The sequence below is a fragment of the Eublepharis macularius genome, chromosome 6, assembly GCF_028583425.1.
Source record: "Eublepharis macularius isolate TG4126 chromosome 6, MPM_Emac_v1.0, whole genome shotgun sequence".
Lineage (NCBI taxonomy): Eukaryota > Metazoa > Chordata > Lepidosauria > Squamata > Eublepharidae > Eublepharis > Eublepharis macularius.
In genome coordinates, this window is record NC_072795.1 from 59,050,260 (window position 1) to 59,075,708 (window position 25,449).

Below are 25,449 nucleotides of genomic sequence, written 5' to 3' on the forward strand. Positions count from 1 at the left end.
GGGCACGAACCCCCCCCAAAACCAACCCGAACCATGAGGTTTGTTGTTGTTGGGTTTTCACAAACCAGGAACCACGAACTGGCACGGAACTGGTGCCAGTTACGAACCAGTTCGTGGTTTGTGGGGATTAAATGCCCCTTTCCGGCCACTTAGCAGCAGCAGGACAAGGAGCATTTAACAGTTTAAAGGGCCCTTTCCTGCCTTGCAAGTGGCAGGTCCCTTTAAACTATCAGCTGGCAGGCAGTGGGAAAATAATCCTCCCGCCACCTGCTAGCTGATAGTTTAAAGGGACCTATCAGTGGCAGGGCCCTTTAAACTGCCCAAACCCCAGCCCCCAGCCCCAGGCTTATCTTCCCCTGTGGTGTGGCGTCCTCCCTCTTCTCCCGCGAGGGGTGGGAAGGCCATTTTCGGCCTCTTCCACCATTGCGTGGGCCCACAGGGTGGCAGAGGAGGCTGAAAACGGCCTTCTCACCCCTCAAATGGCTGCCACAGTGGCAGTTTGGACAGTTTAAAGGGCCCTGCCGCGGCAGGTCCCTTTAAACTATCAGTTGGCAGGCGGCGAGGGGGGGGATCCCCCCTGCCGCCTGCCAGCTGATAGTTTAAAGGGACCTGCCACTTGCAAGCGGCAGGAAAAGTTTATATGGCCATTTTCCTGGAGAAATGGCCATTTAAACCGCCCCTTTAAATACAGCCCAATGAACCAGTAGACCAGTTCGTGGAAGTTCGTGGAAATGAGCTTCCACGAACCACTGGTTCGCGAACCGGCCTGGTTCATGTGTTTTTTTGGGTCATAATTCAATTCGTGCCCATCTCTAGTAGAGAGAAAGGCAGTGTTGAATCATTATGGCATCTATCACACTGGAGCAAGAGCCCAAGATGGCATGCATGGCTGACATTTTTAGGTCCTGTAATAGTATTGCCTGAGTTGACGTCTTGGCTTGTTCCAGAACAGGATCCCTCAGTTTGTGTCTTTGTTAGGTGGCCCATTGTTAAGAACATAAAAGAGCCTTGCTGAATCAAAGCAGTGGTCCATCTTGTCAAGCATCTTGTTTTACACAATCACCAACCAGTTGCCTTGAAGGGTGAACTGAGGCCAAAACCTTCCCATGATATTGCCCCCAAGTATTTGGTTTACTAGGTTTTTGGTAAGAAGCTGCTTTAGATTTCAGTAGTCTATAAGCAAGGAAAGGCCTGTCTCCCAAGTCCTGTGAGAAAAGTCACCATCAAAACCAGATGGTCAAAATCTTCCTGGACTTCCATTTGTTCAGTTCGTAGGTCCTCATGACTTGAAACAGATGCCCTAGCCTGAAAGAAATATAGGTGTCATCAAGGGCAGTTGGATTCCTGTCATCTTTGGAACCTCGTCTTTATTTCCCCTGCAGCATTGTTTATGGAATTGTCCTTGATGCTGACTGTATTACTCTCACACTGTGTAATCGGCCTTGAGTCTCAGTGAGAAAGGCGTACCATAAACGCCATCAATAAATAAAGATGAAAGCACAGTAAAAGTAGTAACAAGTCTCAAAGAAGTTCCAGCTATCTATGCTTTTTGTGTTGGTTTCTACATTTCTGCGCACCATCTTATCAATAGTCATAGAGTCCATTCTACCAAGTACCAGCTGCAAGGCAGAATAGAAAGGAAAATAATCATATCTGCCTGCAGCTCCCATGCAAGAGGTACAGGAGGGGCACTGTGTAGTATACTAATCAGTGAAAGATAACGACCTACAGCGGTGAAGTCTTACAGACCCAATGTTCTTAAGTGTACTGTTTGGGGAAAGCTTTTTCAAGGGCGTTCAAAGACGGCAATCATATTCAGCTCCAAATATGCGTAGCTATAATTCACTTCTCCAAACCCACACTGGGAACTCAGATATAGGAACCTATAACAGGAGAACAGCTAGCACCCTGTTAAGCATTTCTTGGGGGCTGTGGAATTCTTCCCTGCGAGTCCCGTCTCCTCCTGTGGATTCTCCCGCCTGGGAGGTAGCTGCCGCATCGGCTCCTGCTGCTTGGGTTGGATAAAACCTGCTGCTTGGGTTGGATAAAACCTTGGTGTTTAAAGCCCTTCACAGACTGGGACCTGCATACCTGCGGGACCACCTCTTTCATTACGTCCCCTGCAGGGTGTTGTGCTCCACAGACAAGCAACTCCTGCTGGTCCCCAGCCCAAAGGACATCCATCTGGCCTCAACCAGGGCCAGGGCTTTTTCTGCCCTGGCCCTGGCCTGTTGGAACGCTCTCCCGCTGGAGACCCAGGCCCTGCGGGACTTGTTACAGTTTCACAGGGCCTGTAAAACGGAGATGTTCCACCGGGCCTTCGGCCAAGTGCCCGTGGATGTCCTCCTTCTTCCATCTAAGACCACCACTTCTGCTGGGGCTGCCCTCGGCCATCTACTATGCCTGTATATGGACTCCCAATATTTGTCTAAACAGCCTCCTCCTGGACTATTTTAATGATTTTTTAAAAAAATTATTTTGTTTTTGTGATTTTAATGTATTTTTTAATGTTGTTAACCACCCTGAGCCCATTTGTGGGGAGGGCAAGGTATAAATTGAATAAAATAAATAATCTGCAGCTGTTAAGAACAAGGAAGAGAGAGTGCTTTCCGGTTGTGAATCTTTCAAGGAAGGACTTTTTTTGGTGACTCTAGGACTTGCAGGCGGCTTGCGCTCAATTGTTTTGTTTTGAATGGGAAATGTACATACGTATATTAATATATTGCTATGAGTTTTGGATGTGAACAAAGTATTTGTTAATATTCATGGTTGTAATCCATCTGAGCACCCAGCACTTATAGAGTATTTTTGATAATATTATTTTTGATAATCAAGCTTGCTGCATGGTGCACTTTTAAGAACGTTAGGTCTGTAAGACTTCACTACTGTAGGTTATCTTTCACTGCAACTCCCATGCAGCAGCTGTTTATGTTACTTCCAATGATTTAACATCTTGCTAATTCTGGTACACTTTTGCATACATCAAGTGAGGATATAAATACGGGAGGCAATTATGTATTTATTTACTTAATTTCAACTTTACCAAGAAGGCTGTTCAGGTTCACAACAGCATACTCAAGAGTGGGTGTTTGCTTACTAGAATGTGAGTGGAAAGTTGTTTTAACTGTGCAGGGTGGGGGGGTGATATCAATGCAACTGTATATTTATGAGTTTGCCTAAGACCTGTTTGTCCTTGCAAAGAGGCACTGTTCAAGATGGTTTGGGGGTGAGGAGTGGGAAACTGTTTAGTGGAATGAGGCGGCAATGGCAAATGGGATTCCTAGGTCTGAGCAAAGTGATGCGTAGACTGGATGTAGTTTGGCTGTGCAAAAAATCTAGATACAGTGGGCATAAGGATAGGTAGTAGACTGCAAAAAAATCAGTAGTTAATAACAATTTAGTAATAATAATACACTAGCAGTCTTTTGTCATATGGCCTCTTCTGCAAACTCCAATTTCCCTTCCTTTAGCTCCCCCATCCACTGATCCAAAGAGAAAGAAATGTCATCCCCAGTGAATTTGAGCAAGGAACTATAGCCAAGGGTCTGCAAAACCAGCTTGCTCTAGTCCAACCGCGTTTGTTATGTATTTACACAGCGGATGGAGCTCTGCCATAGGCACTTGCATACTGACGCCTGCTGCTATTTTTTACGTCTTGAGAAATATAGAACAGATGCAGAGCATAGTCACGTTGCGGATTTGTAAGCCTGCAGGGTCTCTCGAGAGGGGCGTGGAGAGACTGGAGCCGGACGGGAAGGAGATGGAGGGAATGGGGCTGCTGTTCAATGCCAGATGGAAGCAAGTGTGTTGCCAAGAGAGAAATGGTTGCCGCTATCTAAAAAATCCGCGCACCCCCCCCCCCCACCCCGATGCAGGCGGCAGCCCCGGAGCTGGGAGCGGGCCGACAATGCGTTCGCTGTGGCTGCCAGCGCGCGGGGGCGGGCTATCTGCTAAAACGGGGGGGGGGGTTGTCTCCCTCCCCTCGTAAACGCGATTCCTTGGAAACCGATTCCCCTACAAACGGGAGTCCCCAGGCCTTGACCACCGACTGTGAGGAGGGGACGGCGGTTGGGCAACCCCTCCCTGCCTGCTTCCGCCGCCCCAGGGCTGTTGGGCCGCCGGGCTCTACGGAGAGAGGCGGGGGTGCCCAGCGTTTCCGTCCCGGGGAGGGGTACGCAGCCCAGAGACGCCTCTCCAGCCCTCCCCCTTCCCTCTGAGGCTTCCCCACAGCAAACTTCCCGTCGCTCGCTCAGGCTCCCGCCCACTCTCTCGCCGGAGGGGCGGAGCTGGGCCGGCGGCCGGGCTGGGCTGGCCCGTGGCGCGTCCCTCTGGCTGGCAAGACGAGCGCCGCCTGGGCGGCCGCTGCTCTCCGCCCTGCTGCGCCTGTGGCGCGCGCGAGCGGGAGCGGCTGGGCGGAGGTGCACGCGGGCTGCTGCAGGTGGCGGCGGAGGCGGCGGCGCTATGAGCGGGGCCGGGGCGGCGGGCGCCGCTGTTCTGGGGGGCCCGGCCGGGAAGAGCGAGAAGCTGGACGAGGCTCAGGCGCTGGCCCGCAGCTGCGCCGGCAGACCCGACTTCCAGCCTTGCGACGGGCTGTCGCTGTGCACCACGCACAGCCACGGCCGCTGCTTCCGCCTGCACTGGTGCTGCCACCTGGGCTGGTGCCACTGTGAGTACGGGGGACGGGGCGAAGGGATCGGGGCAGTCGAGAGGGGCGTCGGAGCTCCTGCCACGCGGTTGCGGGGCGAGGATGCCCGGCTGGGCGCGACGCAGCCAACAGAGAGGGCGTGCAGTCTTCTGGCGCGGTCGCTTGCTGGCTGTCGAAACCGACCGGGCGAGCATCCCGCCTCGGGGGAGGTCTCTGCGGCTGGTTTTCGGGTCCTGGTCCGTCTGCTGTCGGAAGGAAGCCTTTTTCTGTGGAGGGCGGCCTCTTGCCACCTTTTCTTCCCTCTCCGGCCGGCTCTGCGTTTGTTCCCCAGCGGCAAGGTTTGACACGGGATCGATGGTGACTGATCGCCTGGCGCTCGGAACGCCGGATAGATTTATCCATCCTCCCGGGGAAGGGAGATCGCTTGCATGTTTTTGGTGAAGGCGAACTAAGAAGGGCTGCACTGGCTCTGTGCTTTGTGATATCCAGTGGGTAAAATCTGGGAAGACGGCAGAGGAGTGCATCCCCCCTCCCTTCTCTACTAAACCTGAGGCAGATCCCCCCTGTTTTTCCCCCTGGGTGTAGAGTGAAGGCAGAAAACGTCTCATATGATTCCATCCTCTTTCTTTGCCACAGGAAGGAGCCCCCTCTCCGGTTTCACTCTACTATAACCGCTGGAGTTGTAAATTCCATATATAAGTACAGATGTTCAGACAGGAAATCGATCCATCCTTTACGTTTATTAAGCAATGAAATGTCTAAAAATGTCTTGCTTGAGTCTACACCAAGGTTTATAATTCCACCACTATAAATCTTAGTAATTAAAACAAAGCTCCTGGGTTTGATGAGAAATACCATACGCTTTCCAGGATGGGCTGATCCATTGTGGCATTAAAAAAACAGTATTCTTCGTAATTAATTCTCAGAAAGTTCCCTGATGCAATTTCTGTATCTAATTTCCAGTCTGTTCAGAAAGGAATTGAATTAATGTCTATGCTAGAAGAATATTTCCAAAAATGCTGTGAGAAATATGGCTTTGTTTAAATGTACTGTTTGTAAAAGGCTTATTTGGCTCTTTTTTCCCTTTCTTCCAAAGTTAAAGGCTCTGAGTTTATTAATATGGCTCTTTAATAGGCTAAGCTGACACGAAGTGGAGTAAACCATGGCACAGAAAATAGATAACAAAATAGTATGTGTGGAGCCTTCTTCCCCCATTTGTGGGTGTCGTTGTACTGACATTCACACTATCTATTTGGATGGGTAGCTGTGTTATTCTGTCTGTAAGCAGCAGAAAAGAGCAAGAGTCTAGTAGCACCTATAAGACTAACAAAATTAGTGGTAGGGTATGAACTTTTGTGAGCCACAGCTCACTTCTTCAGATACCATCTATTAGATACTTCTTCAGTTACCATCTAACTGGAACTAGTCACAAAATGCATTCCAGCTACCAGCTCTGGCCATTTCATTATCTAGAGCCATGAAACGAAAGACAGACACATGAGGCTTGTTTATAGGAGGGAAATGGCACTTCTGTTTTCCGGTTGAGTGTAGTGTTGTTCTCATCCAAATCTCGATGGCTTTTCACCCCACTTGCAGAACGTCATGTGCTCTGGGCTGACATCCCAGTTCATGTCTCTTGAGGACTAAATTAAGAAAGAATTTTTCATAGTTTTCAACTGGCTTTGAAATCAAACCTCATTTTACACATTAGAGTGGTATCATTATCTCCTTCAGAAAACTGCCTGACCCTGACAAAATTGCTAGGCTGCTGAAATCTATATTTTCATTTGATAACCTTATTCTTTCATAGCTGTGATCTTGCACTTGTCCACTGTTATTTTGATGAAATATCTTAGCTACTTAGTGATACATCAACATGTGAATAACTCTTTTGCTCTCCTGAGACTGGTAACATGGCTGACATTACCAGGTTTTTTCACCCACCTCAGCCCTGCTATGGTTCCTAGATGTCCTATTAGCTACTGTCCTTAACCTGTACATAATTTGTTGCCTGGCATCTACAAAATTAGGCTGTTACTACTAGGAACTGTGATCTACTAAAGCTGTAATGATGTCATACACAACAGTGTTCACTAAGTGCTTTCTGAAAATGTTTTTGGTTTCCTGTCCATAAAGCACACTGTTAAGCTTATTTGAAACTGCTGCCTTGATGCTTCTAATCAAGTGGCTGAGTAGATTCACCCACCCCCGCACTGCTATAGTCACAACATGGCTAGGTACCTCTTCTGAAATTCGGAATACTCTTTTGTAAGTCCAAGATTTTGCATAAACATTAATTGCAGATGCTCTCGTATTTTTGCCTGAACCTGCAGTTCCCTATCCAGTTGGCAACTTCCTAGAGCACTGCATGTATACTATTAAAAATTCATGGGTTGTCTTTTTGACGTTTCTCTCTAAGGGGTGTAAGTGTGCAGCAGATGTTTATCAGAATTGGCTGTTGGATTATTTCCCTTGGAAAATGTAGCACTGTTCTTTGACAATATGTCTACACTTGAAGGGAAGGTATCTACTAGCTGCATGGTAACTGTATTGATTGCAGTAATATATACAGTGTGTGTAAAGTGTCATCAAGGCGCAGCTGACTTATGGCGACCCCATAGGATGTTCAAGGCAAGAGACAAACAGAGATGGTTTGCTATTGCATGCCTCTGTGTAGCTAAGCTGGACTTCCATGGTGGTTTCCCATCAAATTACTAAGGCTGACTCTTCTTAGCTTCCAAGATACGACAAGATCGGACTAGTCTGGGCCATCCAGGTCAGAGCAGTATATTTAGTGGATGTGGAGAATTATATATTTAGTGCTGGTTACAGAGGCAACACAGAAGAAAGTTATTAGCTCCTACAAAAGGGGCTTCTTTCAGTGCTGAACCAGTGACACAGGATGCTTAGGGTGCCACATTGATGACACCTGTGGGTAATTTTTACAGTGGAAACCGGAACAGTGTGAGCAGTGATGTGGATGTTCCAGAAAATTGGAAAATTTTCCAATGCCCTAAATAGAGCATGATCGGTGTTAGCATTTTTATTTTTACTTATGTTTAGTACACACAGTTTTAAAAGTATCCAGTAAGGTGCCCTGTAAGGAACAAATGCTTGAATTGAAATATTTGATTAGGGGGGAAATCATATGCACTTTAAACATTACGTTAAAACAAATTCAGAGCTTTATGTGGAAAGTATTTTTAATTGCAATAAGGCTGTTAAAAATAGAGCATGTACTTCCTTTACATTGTGAAAATTTCAGGAAAAAAGCCAAAGGCACTTAAAGTGTTGACACACTAATTTTAGCATACTCTCCAAACTGATATGCCATGGACATAGTTGTCCACTCATATGTTTTAACAGTGGGGCACCTCACTTTCACTGCCAATTTTTGTAGTGTTGCTGGTTTTACTTGTTAGTTCCATATCAGTTTAGCGATTACAGTATTCCTTTTACCATGGGAGAGCAAGATTTGGGTCCAGTAGCACCTTAAAGACCAACTAGATTTCCCATCTGACAAAGGGAGCTCTGACTCAAAATCTAGTTGGTCTTTAAGGTGCTACTGGATCCGAATCTTGCTCTTCTACTACAGACCAACACATCTACCCATCTGAAAGTATCACTGTGGAAGAGGAAACAAAAATAAGAATTTTAGCTTTGATTTTGATTTAACTTGCACAGCCAATCAGTTAAATTTGTAACTTGGATTTTTGTTTGGATTATCATATATATTTATGGTGTTTTCTCATCTTTACTGTTTACAGATCAATAGAACATTACATATAGGTTTTTATGCTGTGATCTGGATAGACCAGGAGGGCCTGATCTTACCAGATCTCAGAAGCTAAGCAGGGTCAGCCTTGGTTAGTAATTGGATGGGAGACCTCCAACAAAGACCAAGGTTGCAGAGGTGGGCAATGACAAATCACCTTTGTTAGGCTGTTGCCATGAAAACCCCACCAGGAGTCGCCATAAGTCAACTCTGACTTGAGGGCTGGATTCCATTTTTTCCCCATACTCTCTCATATAATTCCCAGGGATAATCACCTGAAAAACTAATTACAACTTTGAACATGCCATGCTTGTCTAAAATTGTATTAGCAATGTTATCCATTTATTGTTATTTTATTAAACAGTGAATCTTTAGAAATGGAAAATTGTCGATGGACAAATGAAGCCCTGGGAATTTTTCTGAATGGAAACTTTTCCACCCTACATCTCTGAGTGTGACTGATGTTGTAGAAACAGAGATATCAGTAGAAAAATTGAGTTAGTATTGAAGGTATTGGATATGAATCTCATAAGTATAAATAGGGGCATGGTAGCTGGCTAGACAAATAAGCAACTGAATAGACTTGTTTATAAAAGTTATTCATCCTGTAGAACATTCTGAGCTGAGCACCTATTGTTGGAATAGTAGAATGAAGTCACATACTGTGTGTCATAGATCCACTCTTTTTGATTTTGATACTGTGTGTCAGGCTTCCATGAAGAAATAGGGTTGGGCCAGAGTTATATTAATCTTGCTTCTTTAAGCTTCTTCACTGTGGATCTTCAGGCCATACTGTAGGACCTACAGAATGCTTCTTACTAGTTTAGCACTAAAACACAATCAGTCTGCATGTATCCCTCAGGAATATTGTGTGAATTAAAGATACTTTTAACAAATTACTTGCAATTTCTAGATGTGGGAAGTGGGTAATTGGTATAAATGCATGATTCCACAATATTTGATTATTCGATTAAAATTCATTTTACTGTCATTTTTCTTTGATTCCAATTATTGGTTTATAAGAATATTTTGGAAATGAGAGCAATTTTCAACATACAGTATGAACAGTTTTACTATTATTTTTGGCATAGCTATAACTAGCAGTTTCTGCCACCTGTACAGTTAGGGCTGCTAAGGGCCATTGCAGCACCTCAGGCAGAGATTCCTTCTGGGTACCCTCTCACATCTCCCCAACTCAGCCCAACATCAAAACAAATCACATGTCTTGCATAGTTTTATGGACCCCCCCCCTTATGGATGACTAGGGCCCCTAGAACTGAGTCCTATTGGTCCCTTCTCAACAGCCCTTTCAACAGGCCCCAGTGTTAGTATTAAAGAAATTCCCCACCCCCTTTTTGTGACAGGCAACATCCAGTTCCATTGTAAGCTTATGACCTTATGTGGCTGTAACCTGGGCAAGGGCTGTGCCTGTGTGAAAATGTATCTTGTATAGCCACTTGGTTGCCTTTTTTATTGCCAAGTGTCTTGGAGAAGTTTCACAGCATATTACTGCAGGAGCTCTGGTTTTCTTTGGAGTTCTTGGGAACAGTTGATGAATATTGTGACCGATTGGAACCTTTTCCATAGTTAGAGTGTTTAAGCTTTCTTGTACCATGAATGGGTCTTAGACAAGGGCTTAATGGCAAGACCAAGGCAAATGGGGCTGGGAAGGAATCTTTCCCTTGGTCTGAGGGTGGCTTTTTAAATCCTTGAAACTCTGATTAGTTTGATTAGTAATTCATAGTATCTTCCTGTACTATTATGATGGACAGGTAATGTTTTCTGATTGTCTTAGCATTGCATACATGTGTCAAAAGACCAAAGCTTTCATAGTATTATGCAATGCAGTGTGAATTCTGGTGCTGGGCATTTACCAATTCTCCCAACTCTTCCTCCTTCCCCTTCTTGCTTGAACAGTAAGAAATACAATTTCTTTTTTAAAAAGTGCATTTAATTTTTTAATAATGAGTTTGGGGATTGCGCTTGCAGTTGTGCAAGCTCTGAACATGACAATGGAAAGTCTAGTCCTATGGAATATTTGGGAAGGCTGGAGATGGAGAGCGGTCTGAGAAAGTCAGTCCTCAGAGTCTTGAGCCTGAAAAATATGAATTTTATCACAGGGTCAAGTACAGGGAGGCACAAAGATGACTTCGGCATGGCAATACAAATGTGAGTACTTGCCCTGCTATACTGCCTAAACGGTAGGAGTTCCATGGGGATGCCTTACATTGATTATGCACTTATGACAAACTTTCAAAATGATTGAGATGGTGCTCACCAGGACTTGTTCTTACATAGTACCTGATAATTTTAGCTGGTTTCCTATAATCGTTTGGACATGTTCAAACTTTGATACAGCTTATACCCTCCGTGCTTTAGATCAGAGATCTCCAGCCTTGTTGAGCCTTTCGGCACTTTCAGAATTCTGAGAAAAATTGCTGCCATTGGGAGTGGGACCAGTCACAAAACTGTGATGCTTGAGAGGTTGTGTTGAAGTAATTTCAAGCAAACACATGCCCCTGATGAAGACAAACTAAGCCAAGCTGTGAGCTCAAGCATCTGTGAAGGTCAGACAGACTCCAAAGAAAGAGGGGTCAGAGAAAGGGCAAGGAAAGTGTATGAAAGGCAACAAAGGAAAGAATAAAAAATAAGGGAGTGTGAATTAGGTGGCCAGCAAAGAGAAAAAAGGAGGAAAGGTTAAGAAATTAATGTGGAAGGTGTTGGGAAACTGGGCAGCAGGCTATCTCTAGGAAGCATGGCAGGAGCTAATGGGTGTGTGAGTGCCACATTGGAGCTCACTGACATGCAGACTATCTCTTCGATGGCCCAGTGCAGTCTGTGAGAACATTCCAGATTTCTGCTCATACTTACGATGGCTAATCTTTAGATTTTTTCCCCTTGGCACCTGACCTTCAGATGTAGTCTGATTCTCTGATAGTGAGTTTACCTTTGAATGCTCCTCTGCCTGTTTTCAGGCAACTTTTTGTCCCTTTGCCACTGAGGGGCATGAAATCTGTTTCTGTCTCTCTGAATATACCTTCTGAAATTTGTCATGTGTGTGGATCTCTTGAGAATGTCCAAAGTCCAAGTGTTTTCTATGAGTAACATAAAATGCCTCTGTTTGGGCAAATATTTAGGATGGAGTTACATGCTGTGTGTAGTTAATGTGATTCTTTTAGTCTCTTTTTAAAATTTCCTGCAATGTATCTACTCGGGTTGCTGCTGCAATTTAAAGAGGAAAACTGGCAATGAGATGGAAGAGGGGAGGGGAGGCAAAGGACTGTTAATCTCTTTGCAGAAAATCACCACTCCCAAACTGCTCTTACCCTCACTGGGGAAATGTACATGTCCTATGTTTTTTCTAAAAAGGCTAAAACCAGTTTGGGAGTGATGATTTTCTATGGAAATGGGGCAAGATGAAAAGATTTACATAGTCTTCCCCTCCTGCAGTGTTGGTCTTCCCTTTTAAATTGCTATACTACCATCAGTAGCTGCATTGTATAAAACAAAAATAATTAAGTGAGAAATAGATCCAGAGGAGTTAGCCATGTTAGTCTGTAGTAGCAAAATAGAAAAGAGTCCAGTAGCACCTTTAAGACTAACCAACTTTACTGTAGCATAAGCTTTCGAGAATCTTGAAAGCTTATGCTACAGTAAAGTTGGTTAGTCTTAAAGGTGCTACTGGACTCTTTTCTAAGTGAGAAATGATCATGATACTCTCTATAAGATGTAGTTGTATCCTTTAGTTGATGGAGATTAAAAATGGGATCCATTCAGTAGAATTGTTTTAGTTGGGGCTGAATATATACAGTTAATTGCAATCAGCCATAAATATGCAGGTCATTCCTGTAAACACTAAATAATGATGTTTTTTATTTCTTTCATAATTATTGGAAGACTAATTCATATAACCAGGTTTTTCATTACATAATGGAAACATTTGTGAAATAAGCTGTGTCATACCATCAAAGAGCTACAAACAAATTGTAGAGTTTTAGCATATTAAAACAGTCCTTGTCAATGGAAGGCAAACTCGATATGGTAACTACCATGTATCAACTTTTGTAAATTGTTCTGAAAAAGATCTGTTTCACAGCTGACACCTGCTTCCTTTATGTTTATGATGAGGAAAAGAAGGTCTGGATTGTTCGAGTGGGAAGCGTGAACAGATGTGGAACAATATCAAGGATTAAAATCAAACCTTCAGTTCATGCCTTCACCCAGAAGGATTAATTTTGTACAGAGCATTGATTTTTGCTTCAGAGTTCTGTAATAGGTTTTTCAATTAAGGGTCTTTTTCTAAATGCAAAGCAGCAGGATGCAACATCACACACATGATGCATCTCCTAAAATAGCTTTCCAAAATATTATCTGATATTGACTTAACTAGTGCTGGGTCACCTTGGGAATGCCAGCTAACAGTAAACTTCTAGTTCTGAAAATGTGGCTGAAAATATGGCTCAGTTCTAATTGGCAGTTTGCTTCAAACTGGAAGTGATCTCTTGTGAAAAAAATTAAATAACAGAGTAAATCAGCTCATTAAAATCAGGTGCCATTTTTCATAAGATCTGGTTGATGAACAGTCTTTCAGTTTTCATGGACTTCAGGTATTTATGCTTGTCTCATATGACATAGAGGTAGCACCTTACCTCATAGGAATGTTATAAGGATAGATAAATCTATGGGTTTGATTCCAGCAGTGTTCTGCACATGCAGCATTGTTTTGAGTGGATTTTTTTTTTAGATTTACTGGTCTTAAGAGAGTCAACAGGGACCACACTGACCATAGAGGCCAGCCCAGGGAGCATCAGCCAGTGGCTCATGCACTTGAGGAAATTTATTACTTAAGAAAAAGCCAGCCTAAATCACTTGTAGATTAATTCCAGTGACACTTTGTTCAGTCTGCAATATAAAGTGCCACCTGCATTTCTTCTTCTCTTAATTACCATTGATGTTAAAAAGCAACATTTTATTTCCATCTTGAATTTTTATTATTTCAAATTCCAACCATTGAATGTATTCAGATTTTTGTTTGATATGTTAAAAGGGCCCTCTGCAATCAGATTACATCTCTTGGGATAGGTGCTTAAAGTTTTGTAATCAAGTTGCCTCTTCTCTTGTGATTAAACTAAACAGATTGAGGTCATATTTGATCCTGTTAAAGCTGTTAGTAGAATCAGTCCCGAAGTGAGAGCAGATAACTTCTCTGTAGAATACAAAGCAGAGAGGAAATGTGAATTAACCATGGATTGTAGTTTGGCAGTTTCACACATTGGTGTCTGAAATCTTAATGTCCGATGAAACTTTCAGAATGAGGAAGTACTTTGGTTTCTCATCACATCCATCTCATTCTGAAAAGCAGGCATATGTACAAGCTCTTTGTGTGTTATAAATTTCAGGGGTACTGTTGCAACTGAAAAATATAAAAGGGAAAGACAGAAGTACTGGTTTTGAAGTCCTTCACTTTCAGAAAGCTTTCCCTTTTGACAAAGACAGTTTTGAAAAGAAGACAGTGCCAGAAAGATTTTTACTAAGGGTAGAAAAGAAACAATGGGATTTCATAACCTCAGGGTAGTTTGACATTAAATATTATGAAAAGCTTCTTAAGAATACGAGAGATTGGACAACAGGGCAGATTTATTTTAGTAAGGTTGTGAAATCTTCTTCCTTGGTCTTTAAAAAAAGTTGATCAGAATTATTGTTATCCTGCCTTTGGGCAAAACGTGGATTTCAACTAGATAACCTTATCATACTCTTAAAGTTCTGTGATTATTTCATGGATTTCTATTCCTGCTGTAACTAGAGGGTGTAGAACATTATGAACCATGAATGTACCAGTTAGTAGACCTTGATAGCTTGGACCCCCAAGCATTAACTGAGCTTGATGATACTCATTGACATTCAGTGTTGGAAAGTCATGCATATAGGAAGGGGGAAATCTGATGTGAACTTCCGGCTTGGGAATCATGGTGGTGTGACGCAGTATGGGGAGCTGAGCTGTCCAAGTTGCTGTTTGTCAGGGCTGGTGGGGTGCTAGATCGCCCACGGCCCCCTGCTCTCAGGCGGAGAGCAGGCAAGAACGCTTGAGACCCCGAGGGCGTGTAGATCTCGGCTGAGGGGGGGTTCTGCGCAAAGGATTCCCTCCCAGCCTTGATGTCCTGCTCTAAGAAGGGTGGCAGAAATCTCTGCAGCAGCTTTGGAGTCATTAAGTTGGCATAGGATCGCCGTACCCAAGCTTCAGTAACTAATTTGGACTAATCTGAATATCTGAAACAGTTATTACAACCCAGAAAAGACCCGGCAAGGTAAAGATCGTTATCTCTTCTACGAGTTTGAAATTGGATTAGAGGATTTAAATTCAAGCAGAAACCTGAAGTAGAAAGTTTAAAAGGACTAATTAAGTTCACCCCGGTAAAAGAATTGTATGAAAAGAAGCTTTTAGAAAAGAATTAGAGGCGAAGAAAGGATTATTATTTACATACCTGTGGTTTAAAGAGATAGCGAACTGTGGGAACGGAGAAACATCGTGAGAGAAAGTAGCGGTGTGATGACGGGGAAGGAACAGGAAGTGCGTCATAAACATTGAGATGTGAGGCTAGAGCGGCTGTGAAGGGAAAGGCAGAAGCGGAAGTGCGCCATTTTGAAAGAGGGCAAGGGCAAGCCCTCATTGCAACCGGAAGTGGGCCATCTTGGCGAAGGGTAAGGGCAAAGCTTCAATTTAAAACCATAGAGAAAAGACGCCCGTCATTTTGGACAGTTAAAGCGCTAACTTTTGGACAAAATACTAGTAAAACAAGAAATTTAATTTGGGAACTTAAATATTTACGCCACGGAATTGCAAAAGAGAGCAGACTCGTGGGAGCGGAGCAAATCGAGCCCCACGATGTCGAAAAAGGACTGGCAGTCGGCATTTGATAATTTGGATAAGAAAGTGGCTGAAGGCAACAAAGAACTAAAAGATGTAATACAAGAGATGATGAAGGATCTCAAGGAGACAATTAAATCTGAAGTGGCGGAGTTAACAAAGAGTATCGACAAGGTCAAGAAGGAACTACAGACGACGCAGCAAAAAGTTAACGAGGTGGAAGAAAAGACGGAGAAGCTAACCACTACATTTAAAGCAGAAACCACAGGCTTGAATGAAAGAGTGGCGGTGATGGAATGTAAATATATGGAGAGACAACTTAGATTTCGTAGCGTTCCGGAGGAGGAGGGGAAAGTATCCCAAGAACAGATATCGGAAATACTAGCAGAATTCTTGAATAAAACCATGGAAGAGATCGTAAGACATGTGGACGTGGCGTACAGAATTAATTCAAGATATGCAGCTCAAAAAAATCTGCCTAGAGATATGATTGTGCAGTTTACTACCAAAAAAATGAAAGAAGATATTGTGAGCAAGCAATTTCAAAACCCACTGGTAATGGGAGGAAAAAAGGTGAGAATAATGAAGGAGTTACCTAAAAAAATCCTGATAGAAAGGAAAAAATATAGAAATCTGACTCAGATTTTGAAAGAGTTGAATATAAGATATAGATGGGAGATTCCAGAGGGTCTGAGTTTTGAATTCCAAGCAACTAGGAGAACTATTAGATCGCGGCATGAGATGGAAATGTTCTTGTTGGACAATGACAAAGACTTACCTAAAAGACCCAGAATTTGATTATGGAGTGTAAAGTAATATCATGGAATGTAAATGGACTTAACTCACCTTCCAAGCCTAAAACTATTTTTCATTGGCTATCCAAGCAACGTTGTAATATAATTTGTTTACAAGAGACCCATGTTAAAAAACAAGATCAAAAGTACTTAAAAAATTACAAATTAGGAAAAGAATTTGTCGCTGCGGTAAAACAGAAAAAAAGGGGAGTTGTGTTATATATCAAGGAGGAGCTGCAATCTAAAATGATATTTAGTGACTCTGAAGCCAGATATCTTGCGGTGGAAATTATTTGGAACTCCCAAAAGACACTAATAGTAGGGATTTATGCACCAAATGGAGCTAAAGACAATTTTTGTAAAGAATTACAGAAGCAATTAGACGGAGTGACTTATTCACAAATAATCCTGGCAGGGGATTTTAATGGAGTGGTAAACTTACAGGAAGACAAGAAAACAAAGGGGACTCAAAAGAAACGGGGATTATTGCCAAAATCTTTTTTTGAAATACAAAAACAAGAAAATTTGGAGGATGTGTGGAGAAGAAATAACTCCAAAGCCAAGCAATTTACCTATTATTCGGCAAGGCACTTGTCGCTATCGAGAATTTATATGATCTGGGCCTCTAAGGAATTGGCAATATGGACTAAAGAGGTTGAAATTATGCCCAAAGTAAGCTCAGATCACAATCCAGTTATGTGGAGATTTGGGAAATGTATTAAAAAATTTGGATGGAGAATTAACGAAGATTTACTGCAACAGGAGGGCAATTTAGATTTGTTACAGAAAGAAACCAGATTTTTTATACAATATAATTTGGATAAATTTGTACCAACGTATAAAGTATGGGATACGTACAAAGCTGTAATGAGAGGTGTCTTAATGGGCTTAAATGCGAGAGACAAAAAAAGAAAAGAAGAAAAAAGGAAAGAAATTCAGGAAAAGATAAAAATCAAAGACACTCAATTAAAGAAAAGACCGGGGGGAAAGAAACTACACCTGGAGATAAAGATTCTGCAAGAACAATTAAAAGCAATGGAGAACAAAGAATTGGAATGGGAATTGAAGAAATTAAAACAAAAAACATTTGAGGGTGCCAACAAGCCGGGGAAATATTTAGCTTGGCAATTAAAGAAGAGGAGGGAAAAAAGAGTGATAACTAAGATTATAGAAGAAGATAAGACGTTAATGGATCAATCCAGCCATAAGTAGAGCATTTTATAAATTTTATGCCAAATTGTATCAGAGTAAAGTGGTAAAGGAGGATAGTATTGATCAATATTTGAGCAAAATTGACTTACCAAAGCTATCTGAGAAGTGGAAGCGAAAACTAAATGCTGAAATAACAGAAACAGAAATTATGGATGCAATACAGTCGACTAAATTGGGGAAGGCACCAGGACCTGATGGAATAACGGCTAAATTTTATAAAGTAATGGCAAAAGAGGTGGTGCCTTTCCTGAAAAAAGTGATGAATGGGATTTTAAAGGAACAAAAGATTCCGGAAACCTGGAATGAGGCTAATATATCACTGATTCCAAAAGAAGAACAGGACCCGTGTAATGTAAAAAATTATTGACCTATATCACTGTTAAATAATGACTACAAGATTTTTGCGAAAATATTGGCAGAGAGGCTGAAGGAATGGCTGGCTGAATTTATTGCAGAAGAGCAAGCAGGATTTTTACCAAACAGACAGATTAAAGACAATCTAAGGACTGTAATAAATGCAATAGAATACTATGACAGACACTGTGAAAAGGAGGTTGGTTTCTTTTTTGTGGATGCAGAGAAGGCTTTTGACAATTTAAATTGGAATTTTATGTTCGCCACAATGGAGAAGTTACAGATGGGAAAAGAGTTCATCCAAGCGGTAAGAACTATATATAAAGACCAGTGTGCAGCAATCATAGTAAATGACGAATTAACCAAGAGACTGGAAATACGGAAGGGTACAAGGCAAGGTTGCCCATTGTCTCCACTGTTGTTTGTCTTGATATTGGAAATTTTATTGATGCAGATACGAGAAGACGACGTCATAAGAGGTATGAAGATTAAGGAATTTACATACAAAGTCAGAGCTTTTGCGGATGATGTAATGGTTATTATAGAGGATCCAATTCAAAATATGCCAAGATTGTTGGATAAGATAAAAGAATTTGGTGATTTGGCTGGATTTTATGTTAACAAAAGAAAATCTAAGATATTATGTAAGAATATGGTGAAACAAAGACAACAAGAATTAACGGAAATTACCAACTGTGAGGTAACACAAAATAAAAAAATTTAGGAATAGAGCTTACTGCTAAAAATATTGACTTATTCAAGAACAATTATGAAAAGCTGTGGCAACAAATTTATAGAGACTTAATAAAATGGAATAAGTTGAATTTGTCGTGGCTGGGAAGAATAGCAGTAATTAAAATGAATGTACTTCCACGAATTATGTTTTTACTGCAAACAGTACCAATAATAAAAGACAACAAGCAATTTGACAGTGGCAAAGGAAAATATCGGACTTTGTATGGGCAGGGAAGAAGCCTCGAGTGAAGATGAAAGTTTTATGTGATGCCAAAGAAAGAGGGGGATTACAATTACCAAATATAAGATTATACCATGAAGCAATATGTTTGGTGTGGCTTAAAGAATGGATGTTGTTAGAGAATCTTAAATTCTTAACTCTCGAAGGATATAAAAAATTTTTTGGTTGGCATGCGTACTTATGGTACGATAAAATTAAAGCGGACTCTATGTTTCTGCATGATTATATTAGGCAAAGTCTCTTCACGGTTTGGGAAAAATATAAAAAATATTTGGATGAAGATAGCCTGACATGGGTGGTGCCAATGGAAGCTATTGACCCGAGGATAATTTATAACAGGGAACAATGTGTGTCATATAAAGAGGTGTTGAAAATGGAGCAGAATATGATTAATCTTAAAACAGAAGATGAAGTATCTTATTACGGATGGTTCCAATATAGGCAGATTAAAGACTTACATGACTTGGATCGTTAAAATCGGGATTTAAATGGAAGAACTCGGAATTGGAAGAATGTATACTACAAGAAGGCAAGAAAAAGATTTCTAAAGTTTATAAGATCTTGTTAAAATGGTATACAGAAGACAAAACTGTTAAAGTCCAGATGGTGATGTGGGCTATAAACTGCAATAGAGATATAACAATGGAGGCATGGGAACACTTATGGAAAAATACATTGAAGATATCGACTTGTACTAATATTAAAGAAAATGTTTACAAGATGATATATAGATGGTACATAACGCCGAAGAAAATAGCATATGGGAATAACAAAATGTCAGATAAGTGCTGGAAATGTAAAAACCATGAAGGTTCATTATATCATATGTGGTGGACCTGTGAGGTAGCAAAGCAGTTCTGGGGAGATATTATAGAAGCTATGACTGCAATTTTACAAATTCAAATAAACAAGAACCCATAACTGCTGTTGTTGAACTTGAATATGGAGGGGATTCCCAGGCAATATAGAACATTACTATTTTACATGACAACAGCGGCGAGAATTCTATACGCTCAGAAGTGGAAGACAAAAGAAGTACCATCTATTGAAAATTGGATACAAAAATTGCTGTACATGGCAGAAATGGACAAAATGACAAGAAAGTTGAGAGAACAGAATCCAGAGGAATTCTTTAATGATTGCGGGAAACTAAAACAGTATTTGGAAAAGAAGTGGGACGTAAAGGGAGAAATGTGGGTGCTAGATAACTATTAATTTGGCAGAAGGGAAGAGAGGGCGATCTTTACAAGAGGAGAAGAGATAAGTTACAAACATGCTGTAACTGTTAATTTGATATTAGGTTTTTTATAGTTTAACATATAATATCTATTTTAGTAGTATATTAGAATGAATAGGAAAGGAAAAAGAGATATAAGTAGTAGATTTAGACAGCGGGTTGGAAAACTGTTGGAAGTCTGAGATAAAGGGGGGAGGGGAAAGGGTGGGGGAATATGGAAATGAGGGTATTAATCAAAAAATTTGTAATATTAAATTTTACTCACCCAATAAAAATCTTAAAAAAAAAAAAGGAAGGGGGAAATCTCAGAATTATCAGGAAGGAGATACTGCACATTGTGCCAGTGTTTTGAAATGTTGTGGCATTTGCATTACTGGACAGGGATGCTTCTGTATGTCGGCAAGGAAAAAAATAATGCCATTATCAGTAAGCACCTCATAGGCAAAAGGATGCATGTTACATGATAGAGATGGATATTGTGATTGTCATTGGCATAACTGGCTTTAAAAGGGGTGTGTATGCATCTGTGGCTGTTAATGATGTTAACTATATGTAAGTCCTTCATGTGCCTTTGAAAGTTCCCCTGTATGGGAACTTTCAAAATATTTGCCTGGTCGCTGCTGTGAATAGAATATTGGATTAGTTAGACCTGTGTTTGCTCCATTAGGACTGTTGCTATGTTCTCATATTGTCAAGAAACTCTTCTTGTAATTTTTGGGAAGGCTGGGAGTCATTTAGAACACATGAGAGCTAAATGTTGTGCAGTGGTTGGAGTCAAGAGGCAAAAAAGAATTGGGAAGATCCATTTTTCAGATCCACATTTTGCCATTAAACTCACTGAATGGCCTTAGGTTGGTAGCTCTCTCAGCCTAACCCACCTCACAAGGTCATTATGAGGACCACGTGGAGGGGGACTATGTACACTTCTCTGAGGTTCTTGGAGAAAGGTGGGTAAACATATATGGTTAGGTGTCCCAAATAACCATGCTGTCTGACTCATAATATCATATGTTCAAAGGTAGATCCAGGAGAAGACAGTGTTGTATAGTGGTTAGTGTTGAACTTGGACTGGTGAGCCCTGCCTTCAGATCTCTGCTAAGCAATAAATATCCCATGGCAATCTTGGGCCAGCCACTTTCAGTCTCATCTAACTTGTAAGGCTATTGTTAGAATGAAATGAAGGCTGGCATAACCCTGTAAGCAGCTATGAGCTCCTTAGAGAAAGGGTAGAATAACAAGTGACAGATAAATGGAACATAGAACCAGGCAATACAACACAGAGGCAGAAATAGCCAATAAACATTAAACTACATTACCTGTGCACTATTACATGAGTCTGACTTACCCATCAAACTGTCATTAACTGTGCTGTAGGAAACTACAATTTTGCAAAACTAGGGGTTATATGTAGTGTTATAATACAGTATAATACAATATTGTGGCCCTGTCCCAATTTCTTCCTTTGGCAGAAGTTTAGGAGTAACAATGGGTGTGGGGGGGGGGGTAATGTGTGTTTGGGAAAAACAGTTTCTTCAACTCCCTACCAAAATAAATGCTGCCAGTCTTCCAAAGTGTTACAAAATGGTTGATATGGTCAGATTGAAAATCTAGTTGCACTCTGTTAACTGAAGGAGTTGAAGAAATACTGGAAGTGGAGAGTAGAGGTGAAGGGCAAACCTGAAACATCTGCAAGGAAGGCCTCACTCCATTTTTCTTCTCCCCCCCCTTTTTATTGTAGTCTCCTCTAGTTTTTCCTTATAGCATGTACAATATGTTTGGTAATAAGAGGTATATCAGAACTAAAGAATGCTCGAGAAGTCTGGAATTTGGGAACCTTTTGCTTTCCTCATAAAGCCCACACAGATGGCACTTACAAGGGAGAATTGGCAGGCAGGAGCAGAGGGTGTTTTTCGCCCCTAGTTGGGCAGTTCTTCCATAAAAATTCTTTCAGACCTTTTAAAATGTTTCCTCCCCTAGCTAGGTTCTGAATTCAGAAATTATACAGGGGAGGGCATTTGCAGGCGTGAGAATGGTTCAGCACCTCATCTTCTCCCCTTCCTTCAGTTTTTCCCCATAAACACTTGTGTTCCTGCATATTCATCTTATTGCAAGCAATCATTACCTTTGCCAGAGTAATTTTTAGTTCTGCCCTTAGTTTCAAGGGGAATAAGGAGTGTAGGATGGATCATAAACATTTAGCAAAATAGACAATTTTTATACACATTCTTATTTAGTATCATAATTGGCTATAATGTACATTTTAAACCAGGGGTGCCCGCTCCAGGTTGGGAAATACATGGAGATTTGGGGGATGGAGCCTGGGGGATGGCAGAGTTTGAGGAGATGAGGGACCTCAGTGGGGTATAATGTCATAGAGTTCAGCTTCCAAAACAGCAGTTTTGTCCAGTGGATCTGATCTCCATCACCTGGAGACCGGCTGTCATTCTGGAAGATCTCCAACCACCACCTGATCCAGAGGAGTTAGCCGTATTAGTCTGTAGTCGCAAAATAGTAAAGAGTCCAGTAGCACCTTTAAAACTAAACAACTTTATTGTTGGATGATTCAGTGGGCAAATGGATAATAATGCTGGAGGGAAATACAGCAGATATTAAAAAGAGAAATAAGACCTTGTTACATTCACATTTCAAACTTCATATGCCTTTTGTTAATATAGATGTTAACATAGATGTATTTATTCTAGTTAGATACATATCCTTTAAATATCTGATATGTCCCCCTCTATAACAATGGCCGTCGTCACACGGGCTCTTTTCTCGCAATTTTAGCGTCCAAAACCGCGTTCTCTGTTATCGGAATTAGAGTGGAACATACCTCCTTTCCCCTCTTATTTGCACTTTCAGCCAGCCTCACTATCCAGGGAATGCGCATATAGAACGTTATCAACACCCTCTTCACATCCGGGCACTCCAATGCAGTCCCTCCCCTCGCCCTTCCTTTTTTTTTTAACTATTGCGATTAATTCCGATATAACACCATTTCGTCATAACAGCGTGATGTTGTTCAATATTTGCGCTTTGAAAGGATTGGTGGAATTGCTTTCCCGCCAACGAAATAGCGATGACATTGGCTGATTCACCTTTTCTCCAAATTTGAACCCCTGTAAATAGCCAAATTGATGCCAGAATTGCCTTGTCTTCTGAGACTCTCAGAAACGACAACCATGGACCTACAAAGGATGTTGCTTCCGTTGGTGGCCCAGCTGGTAGGCTGTCTTTCTCAGAGCACCATTGTCCTTTGCCAAGCACACCTGCGATCCATACAACGTAGGAGAAGAGTCGCATCTATTCTTTTCCAGTGCTCGGATGCACCTTCAACATCCAACCGGCGTTTTGGGAAGGATAGAAGACGGAGGATTCACGAACGCTGGCATGCCCTTGCCAGCATGGCTGTTCCACGCAGATTCTGGGTCCGCGAGCGGAGTCGGGACTGGTGGGAACGGGTTGTCCTGACAACTTGGGACGACCAACAGTGGCTCGAATGTTTCCGGATGGACAGGGCAACATTTTGGGACTTGGTTGCCATTCTGCAATCACGACTGGAACGGCAACGAACAAACATGCGGGAACCTGTGACGGTGGAGCAGCGTGTCGCAGTCACACTCTGGTTTTTGGCCACAGGTGCTTGTTACCGCGTCGCTGGGGACCACTTTGGACTGGGTCCGTCTACAGTGGCAACAGCTGTTCTGGAAGTTTGCCATGCACTAGAAGCTGAACTTCTTGTGAGAACTGTGTGTCTCGGCGGCGAGATCGGAAAGGTAGGCTTTTAAAAAAATTTTTTTAAAGGCTTATTTCGATATTACGTCATATCAAAATGATTGATAAATTGCTGTCCCCTCAGAGCACCGCGATACTGCTTCTTTTGCAATAGCAGATGTGTCAACGGTAAAATCTCCTGCCAGAGTAAACAATCCTTTTGACTGGTGACATTCTCTGCATTATATTTTTGTATTTCAGATTATGGATGGATTTGCAAAAATGGGATTTCCGCACTGCATAGCAGCGATTGATGGCACCCACATCCCCATCTGTGCACCCGGCGGGAGCCCAGAACAGTATGGAAATCGTAAAAATTTCTCATCTATGCTACTGCAGGGCACCGTGGACCACTCTGGCCGATTTGTAGATGTGGAGATAGGCTGGAGTGGCAAAAACCATGACGCCTTTGTGTTTAAAAACTCATGCATTTGCGCAGCAATGGATGCCGGCACGTTTGTCCCCGGAAACCCCACACTTAACTTGGACGGAGTGTCTGTGCCACCCATCATCCTGTCTGATGGGGCATACCCAATGCGGCCGTGGCTCATGAAGCCGTATGGCAAGCTTGCAACAACACCAAGAGAGATTTATTTTGACCGCTGCTTGTCCAGGTGTAGGAACCAGGTCGAAAAATGTTTTGGGAGGCTGAAGGGGCGCTGGCAGTGCTTGCTGTACAGACTGAAGGCAAGGGAGGAAAATCTGGTTTCAATCATATCTTGCTGTGTGATCCTTCATAATATCTGCGAGGCCAAGGGGCAGCGGGTTCTTGGAGAGCTAAGAGATCCCACTCCAGTGTTTGTTCCTCCCGAGGACACCGAAAACATGGATAACAATAACTCTTTGCTAGAGGCTGGAAAGGAAGTCAGGGATGCTCTCGCCAAATTTATGGACATGCAAAGGAGGCAGCGGTGAAATGTCCACTGTGGAAACTGTGACATGTATGTGTTGTCTATTAAAAAAAAATTGTTTTTGGGAAAAAAATGTTGATGGTTACCTTTTTCCATAGGAAGTTGTGTTACATTAAAGATTTCTTCTTATGACTCTTTTTTTTCAATGTTGTTTGATGACTAGACCTAGAACTCCCTTTACAATGGTGGATTCTTGAAATTGTTGTTGAAACAAGTAATGAGTTGATATAAGAGGGGGATATAAGAAGAAAGAGTCAATGCTGATCCGATGATAAAGCTTCAGTGGCGGTGAGGGGAACTATCAAAGCACACCAAAGATTCAAGTAGTTTAAGCCAGGTTGCTCTGTGTTAACGGCATGTATGGAGCTCACATCGGTTTCACCAGACAATATCATCCCATTTTATCAATTCCCTCAGTGGCAGAATATAAAAATTGTGTCCCTGCTGAACGCAATCTCGACTGCAATCACCTACAGACATTTTGCATGTGTTTCTTTATCAAAGAGGGAATAGGAAACCGATTACTGCCTACTATGAAAGAGGATGGTGAATGGGACTGTGTCTGGCGTTGGAGCTTTGTAAAGAGTACTGGAAAGTGACTCATAATAAAAGGTCAGCAGGGGTAAACTGAACTATTGTGGATTAGAGAAGCCACTCCGTAATCCGAGATTGGAGAGGTGGGAGGTTCAAAAATTGATTTTTTAACCTTATTTCGTTATAACATCGTAGCAAAATGATTGATAAATTGCTGTCCCCTCAGAGCACCCCGAAAATGTTTCTTTTGCAATGGCTGATGTGTCAACAGTAAAATCTCCTGCCAGAGTAAACAATCCTGTTTGGATTGGATTTAGATTCCAATCTCAGCGGGAATAGGGGAAATGGAACACGCATGAGAGTGTTACTTGC

General features: G+C 42.0%; 1 protein-coding gene across 1 annotated transcript in view; it reads left to right on the top strand.

Moving 5' to 3' along the window:
• Positions 1-4,416: 4,416 nt before the first annotated feature.
• The window catches only part of C6H3orf70 (chromosome 6 C3orf70 homolog), a 41,418-nt gene continuing 20,385 nt past the window's right edge, over positions 4,417-25,449 (top strand). The window contains exon 1 of the mRNA XM_054982281.1: positions 4,417-4,666. Within this exon, the coding sequence (XP_054838256.1) occupies positions 4,462-4,666 (205 nt within the window). The 5' untranslated portion in view covers positions 4,417-4,461. The remainder of the gene's footprint in view (positions 4,667-25,449) is intronic.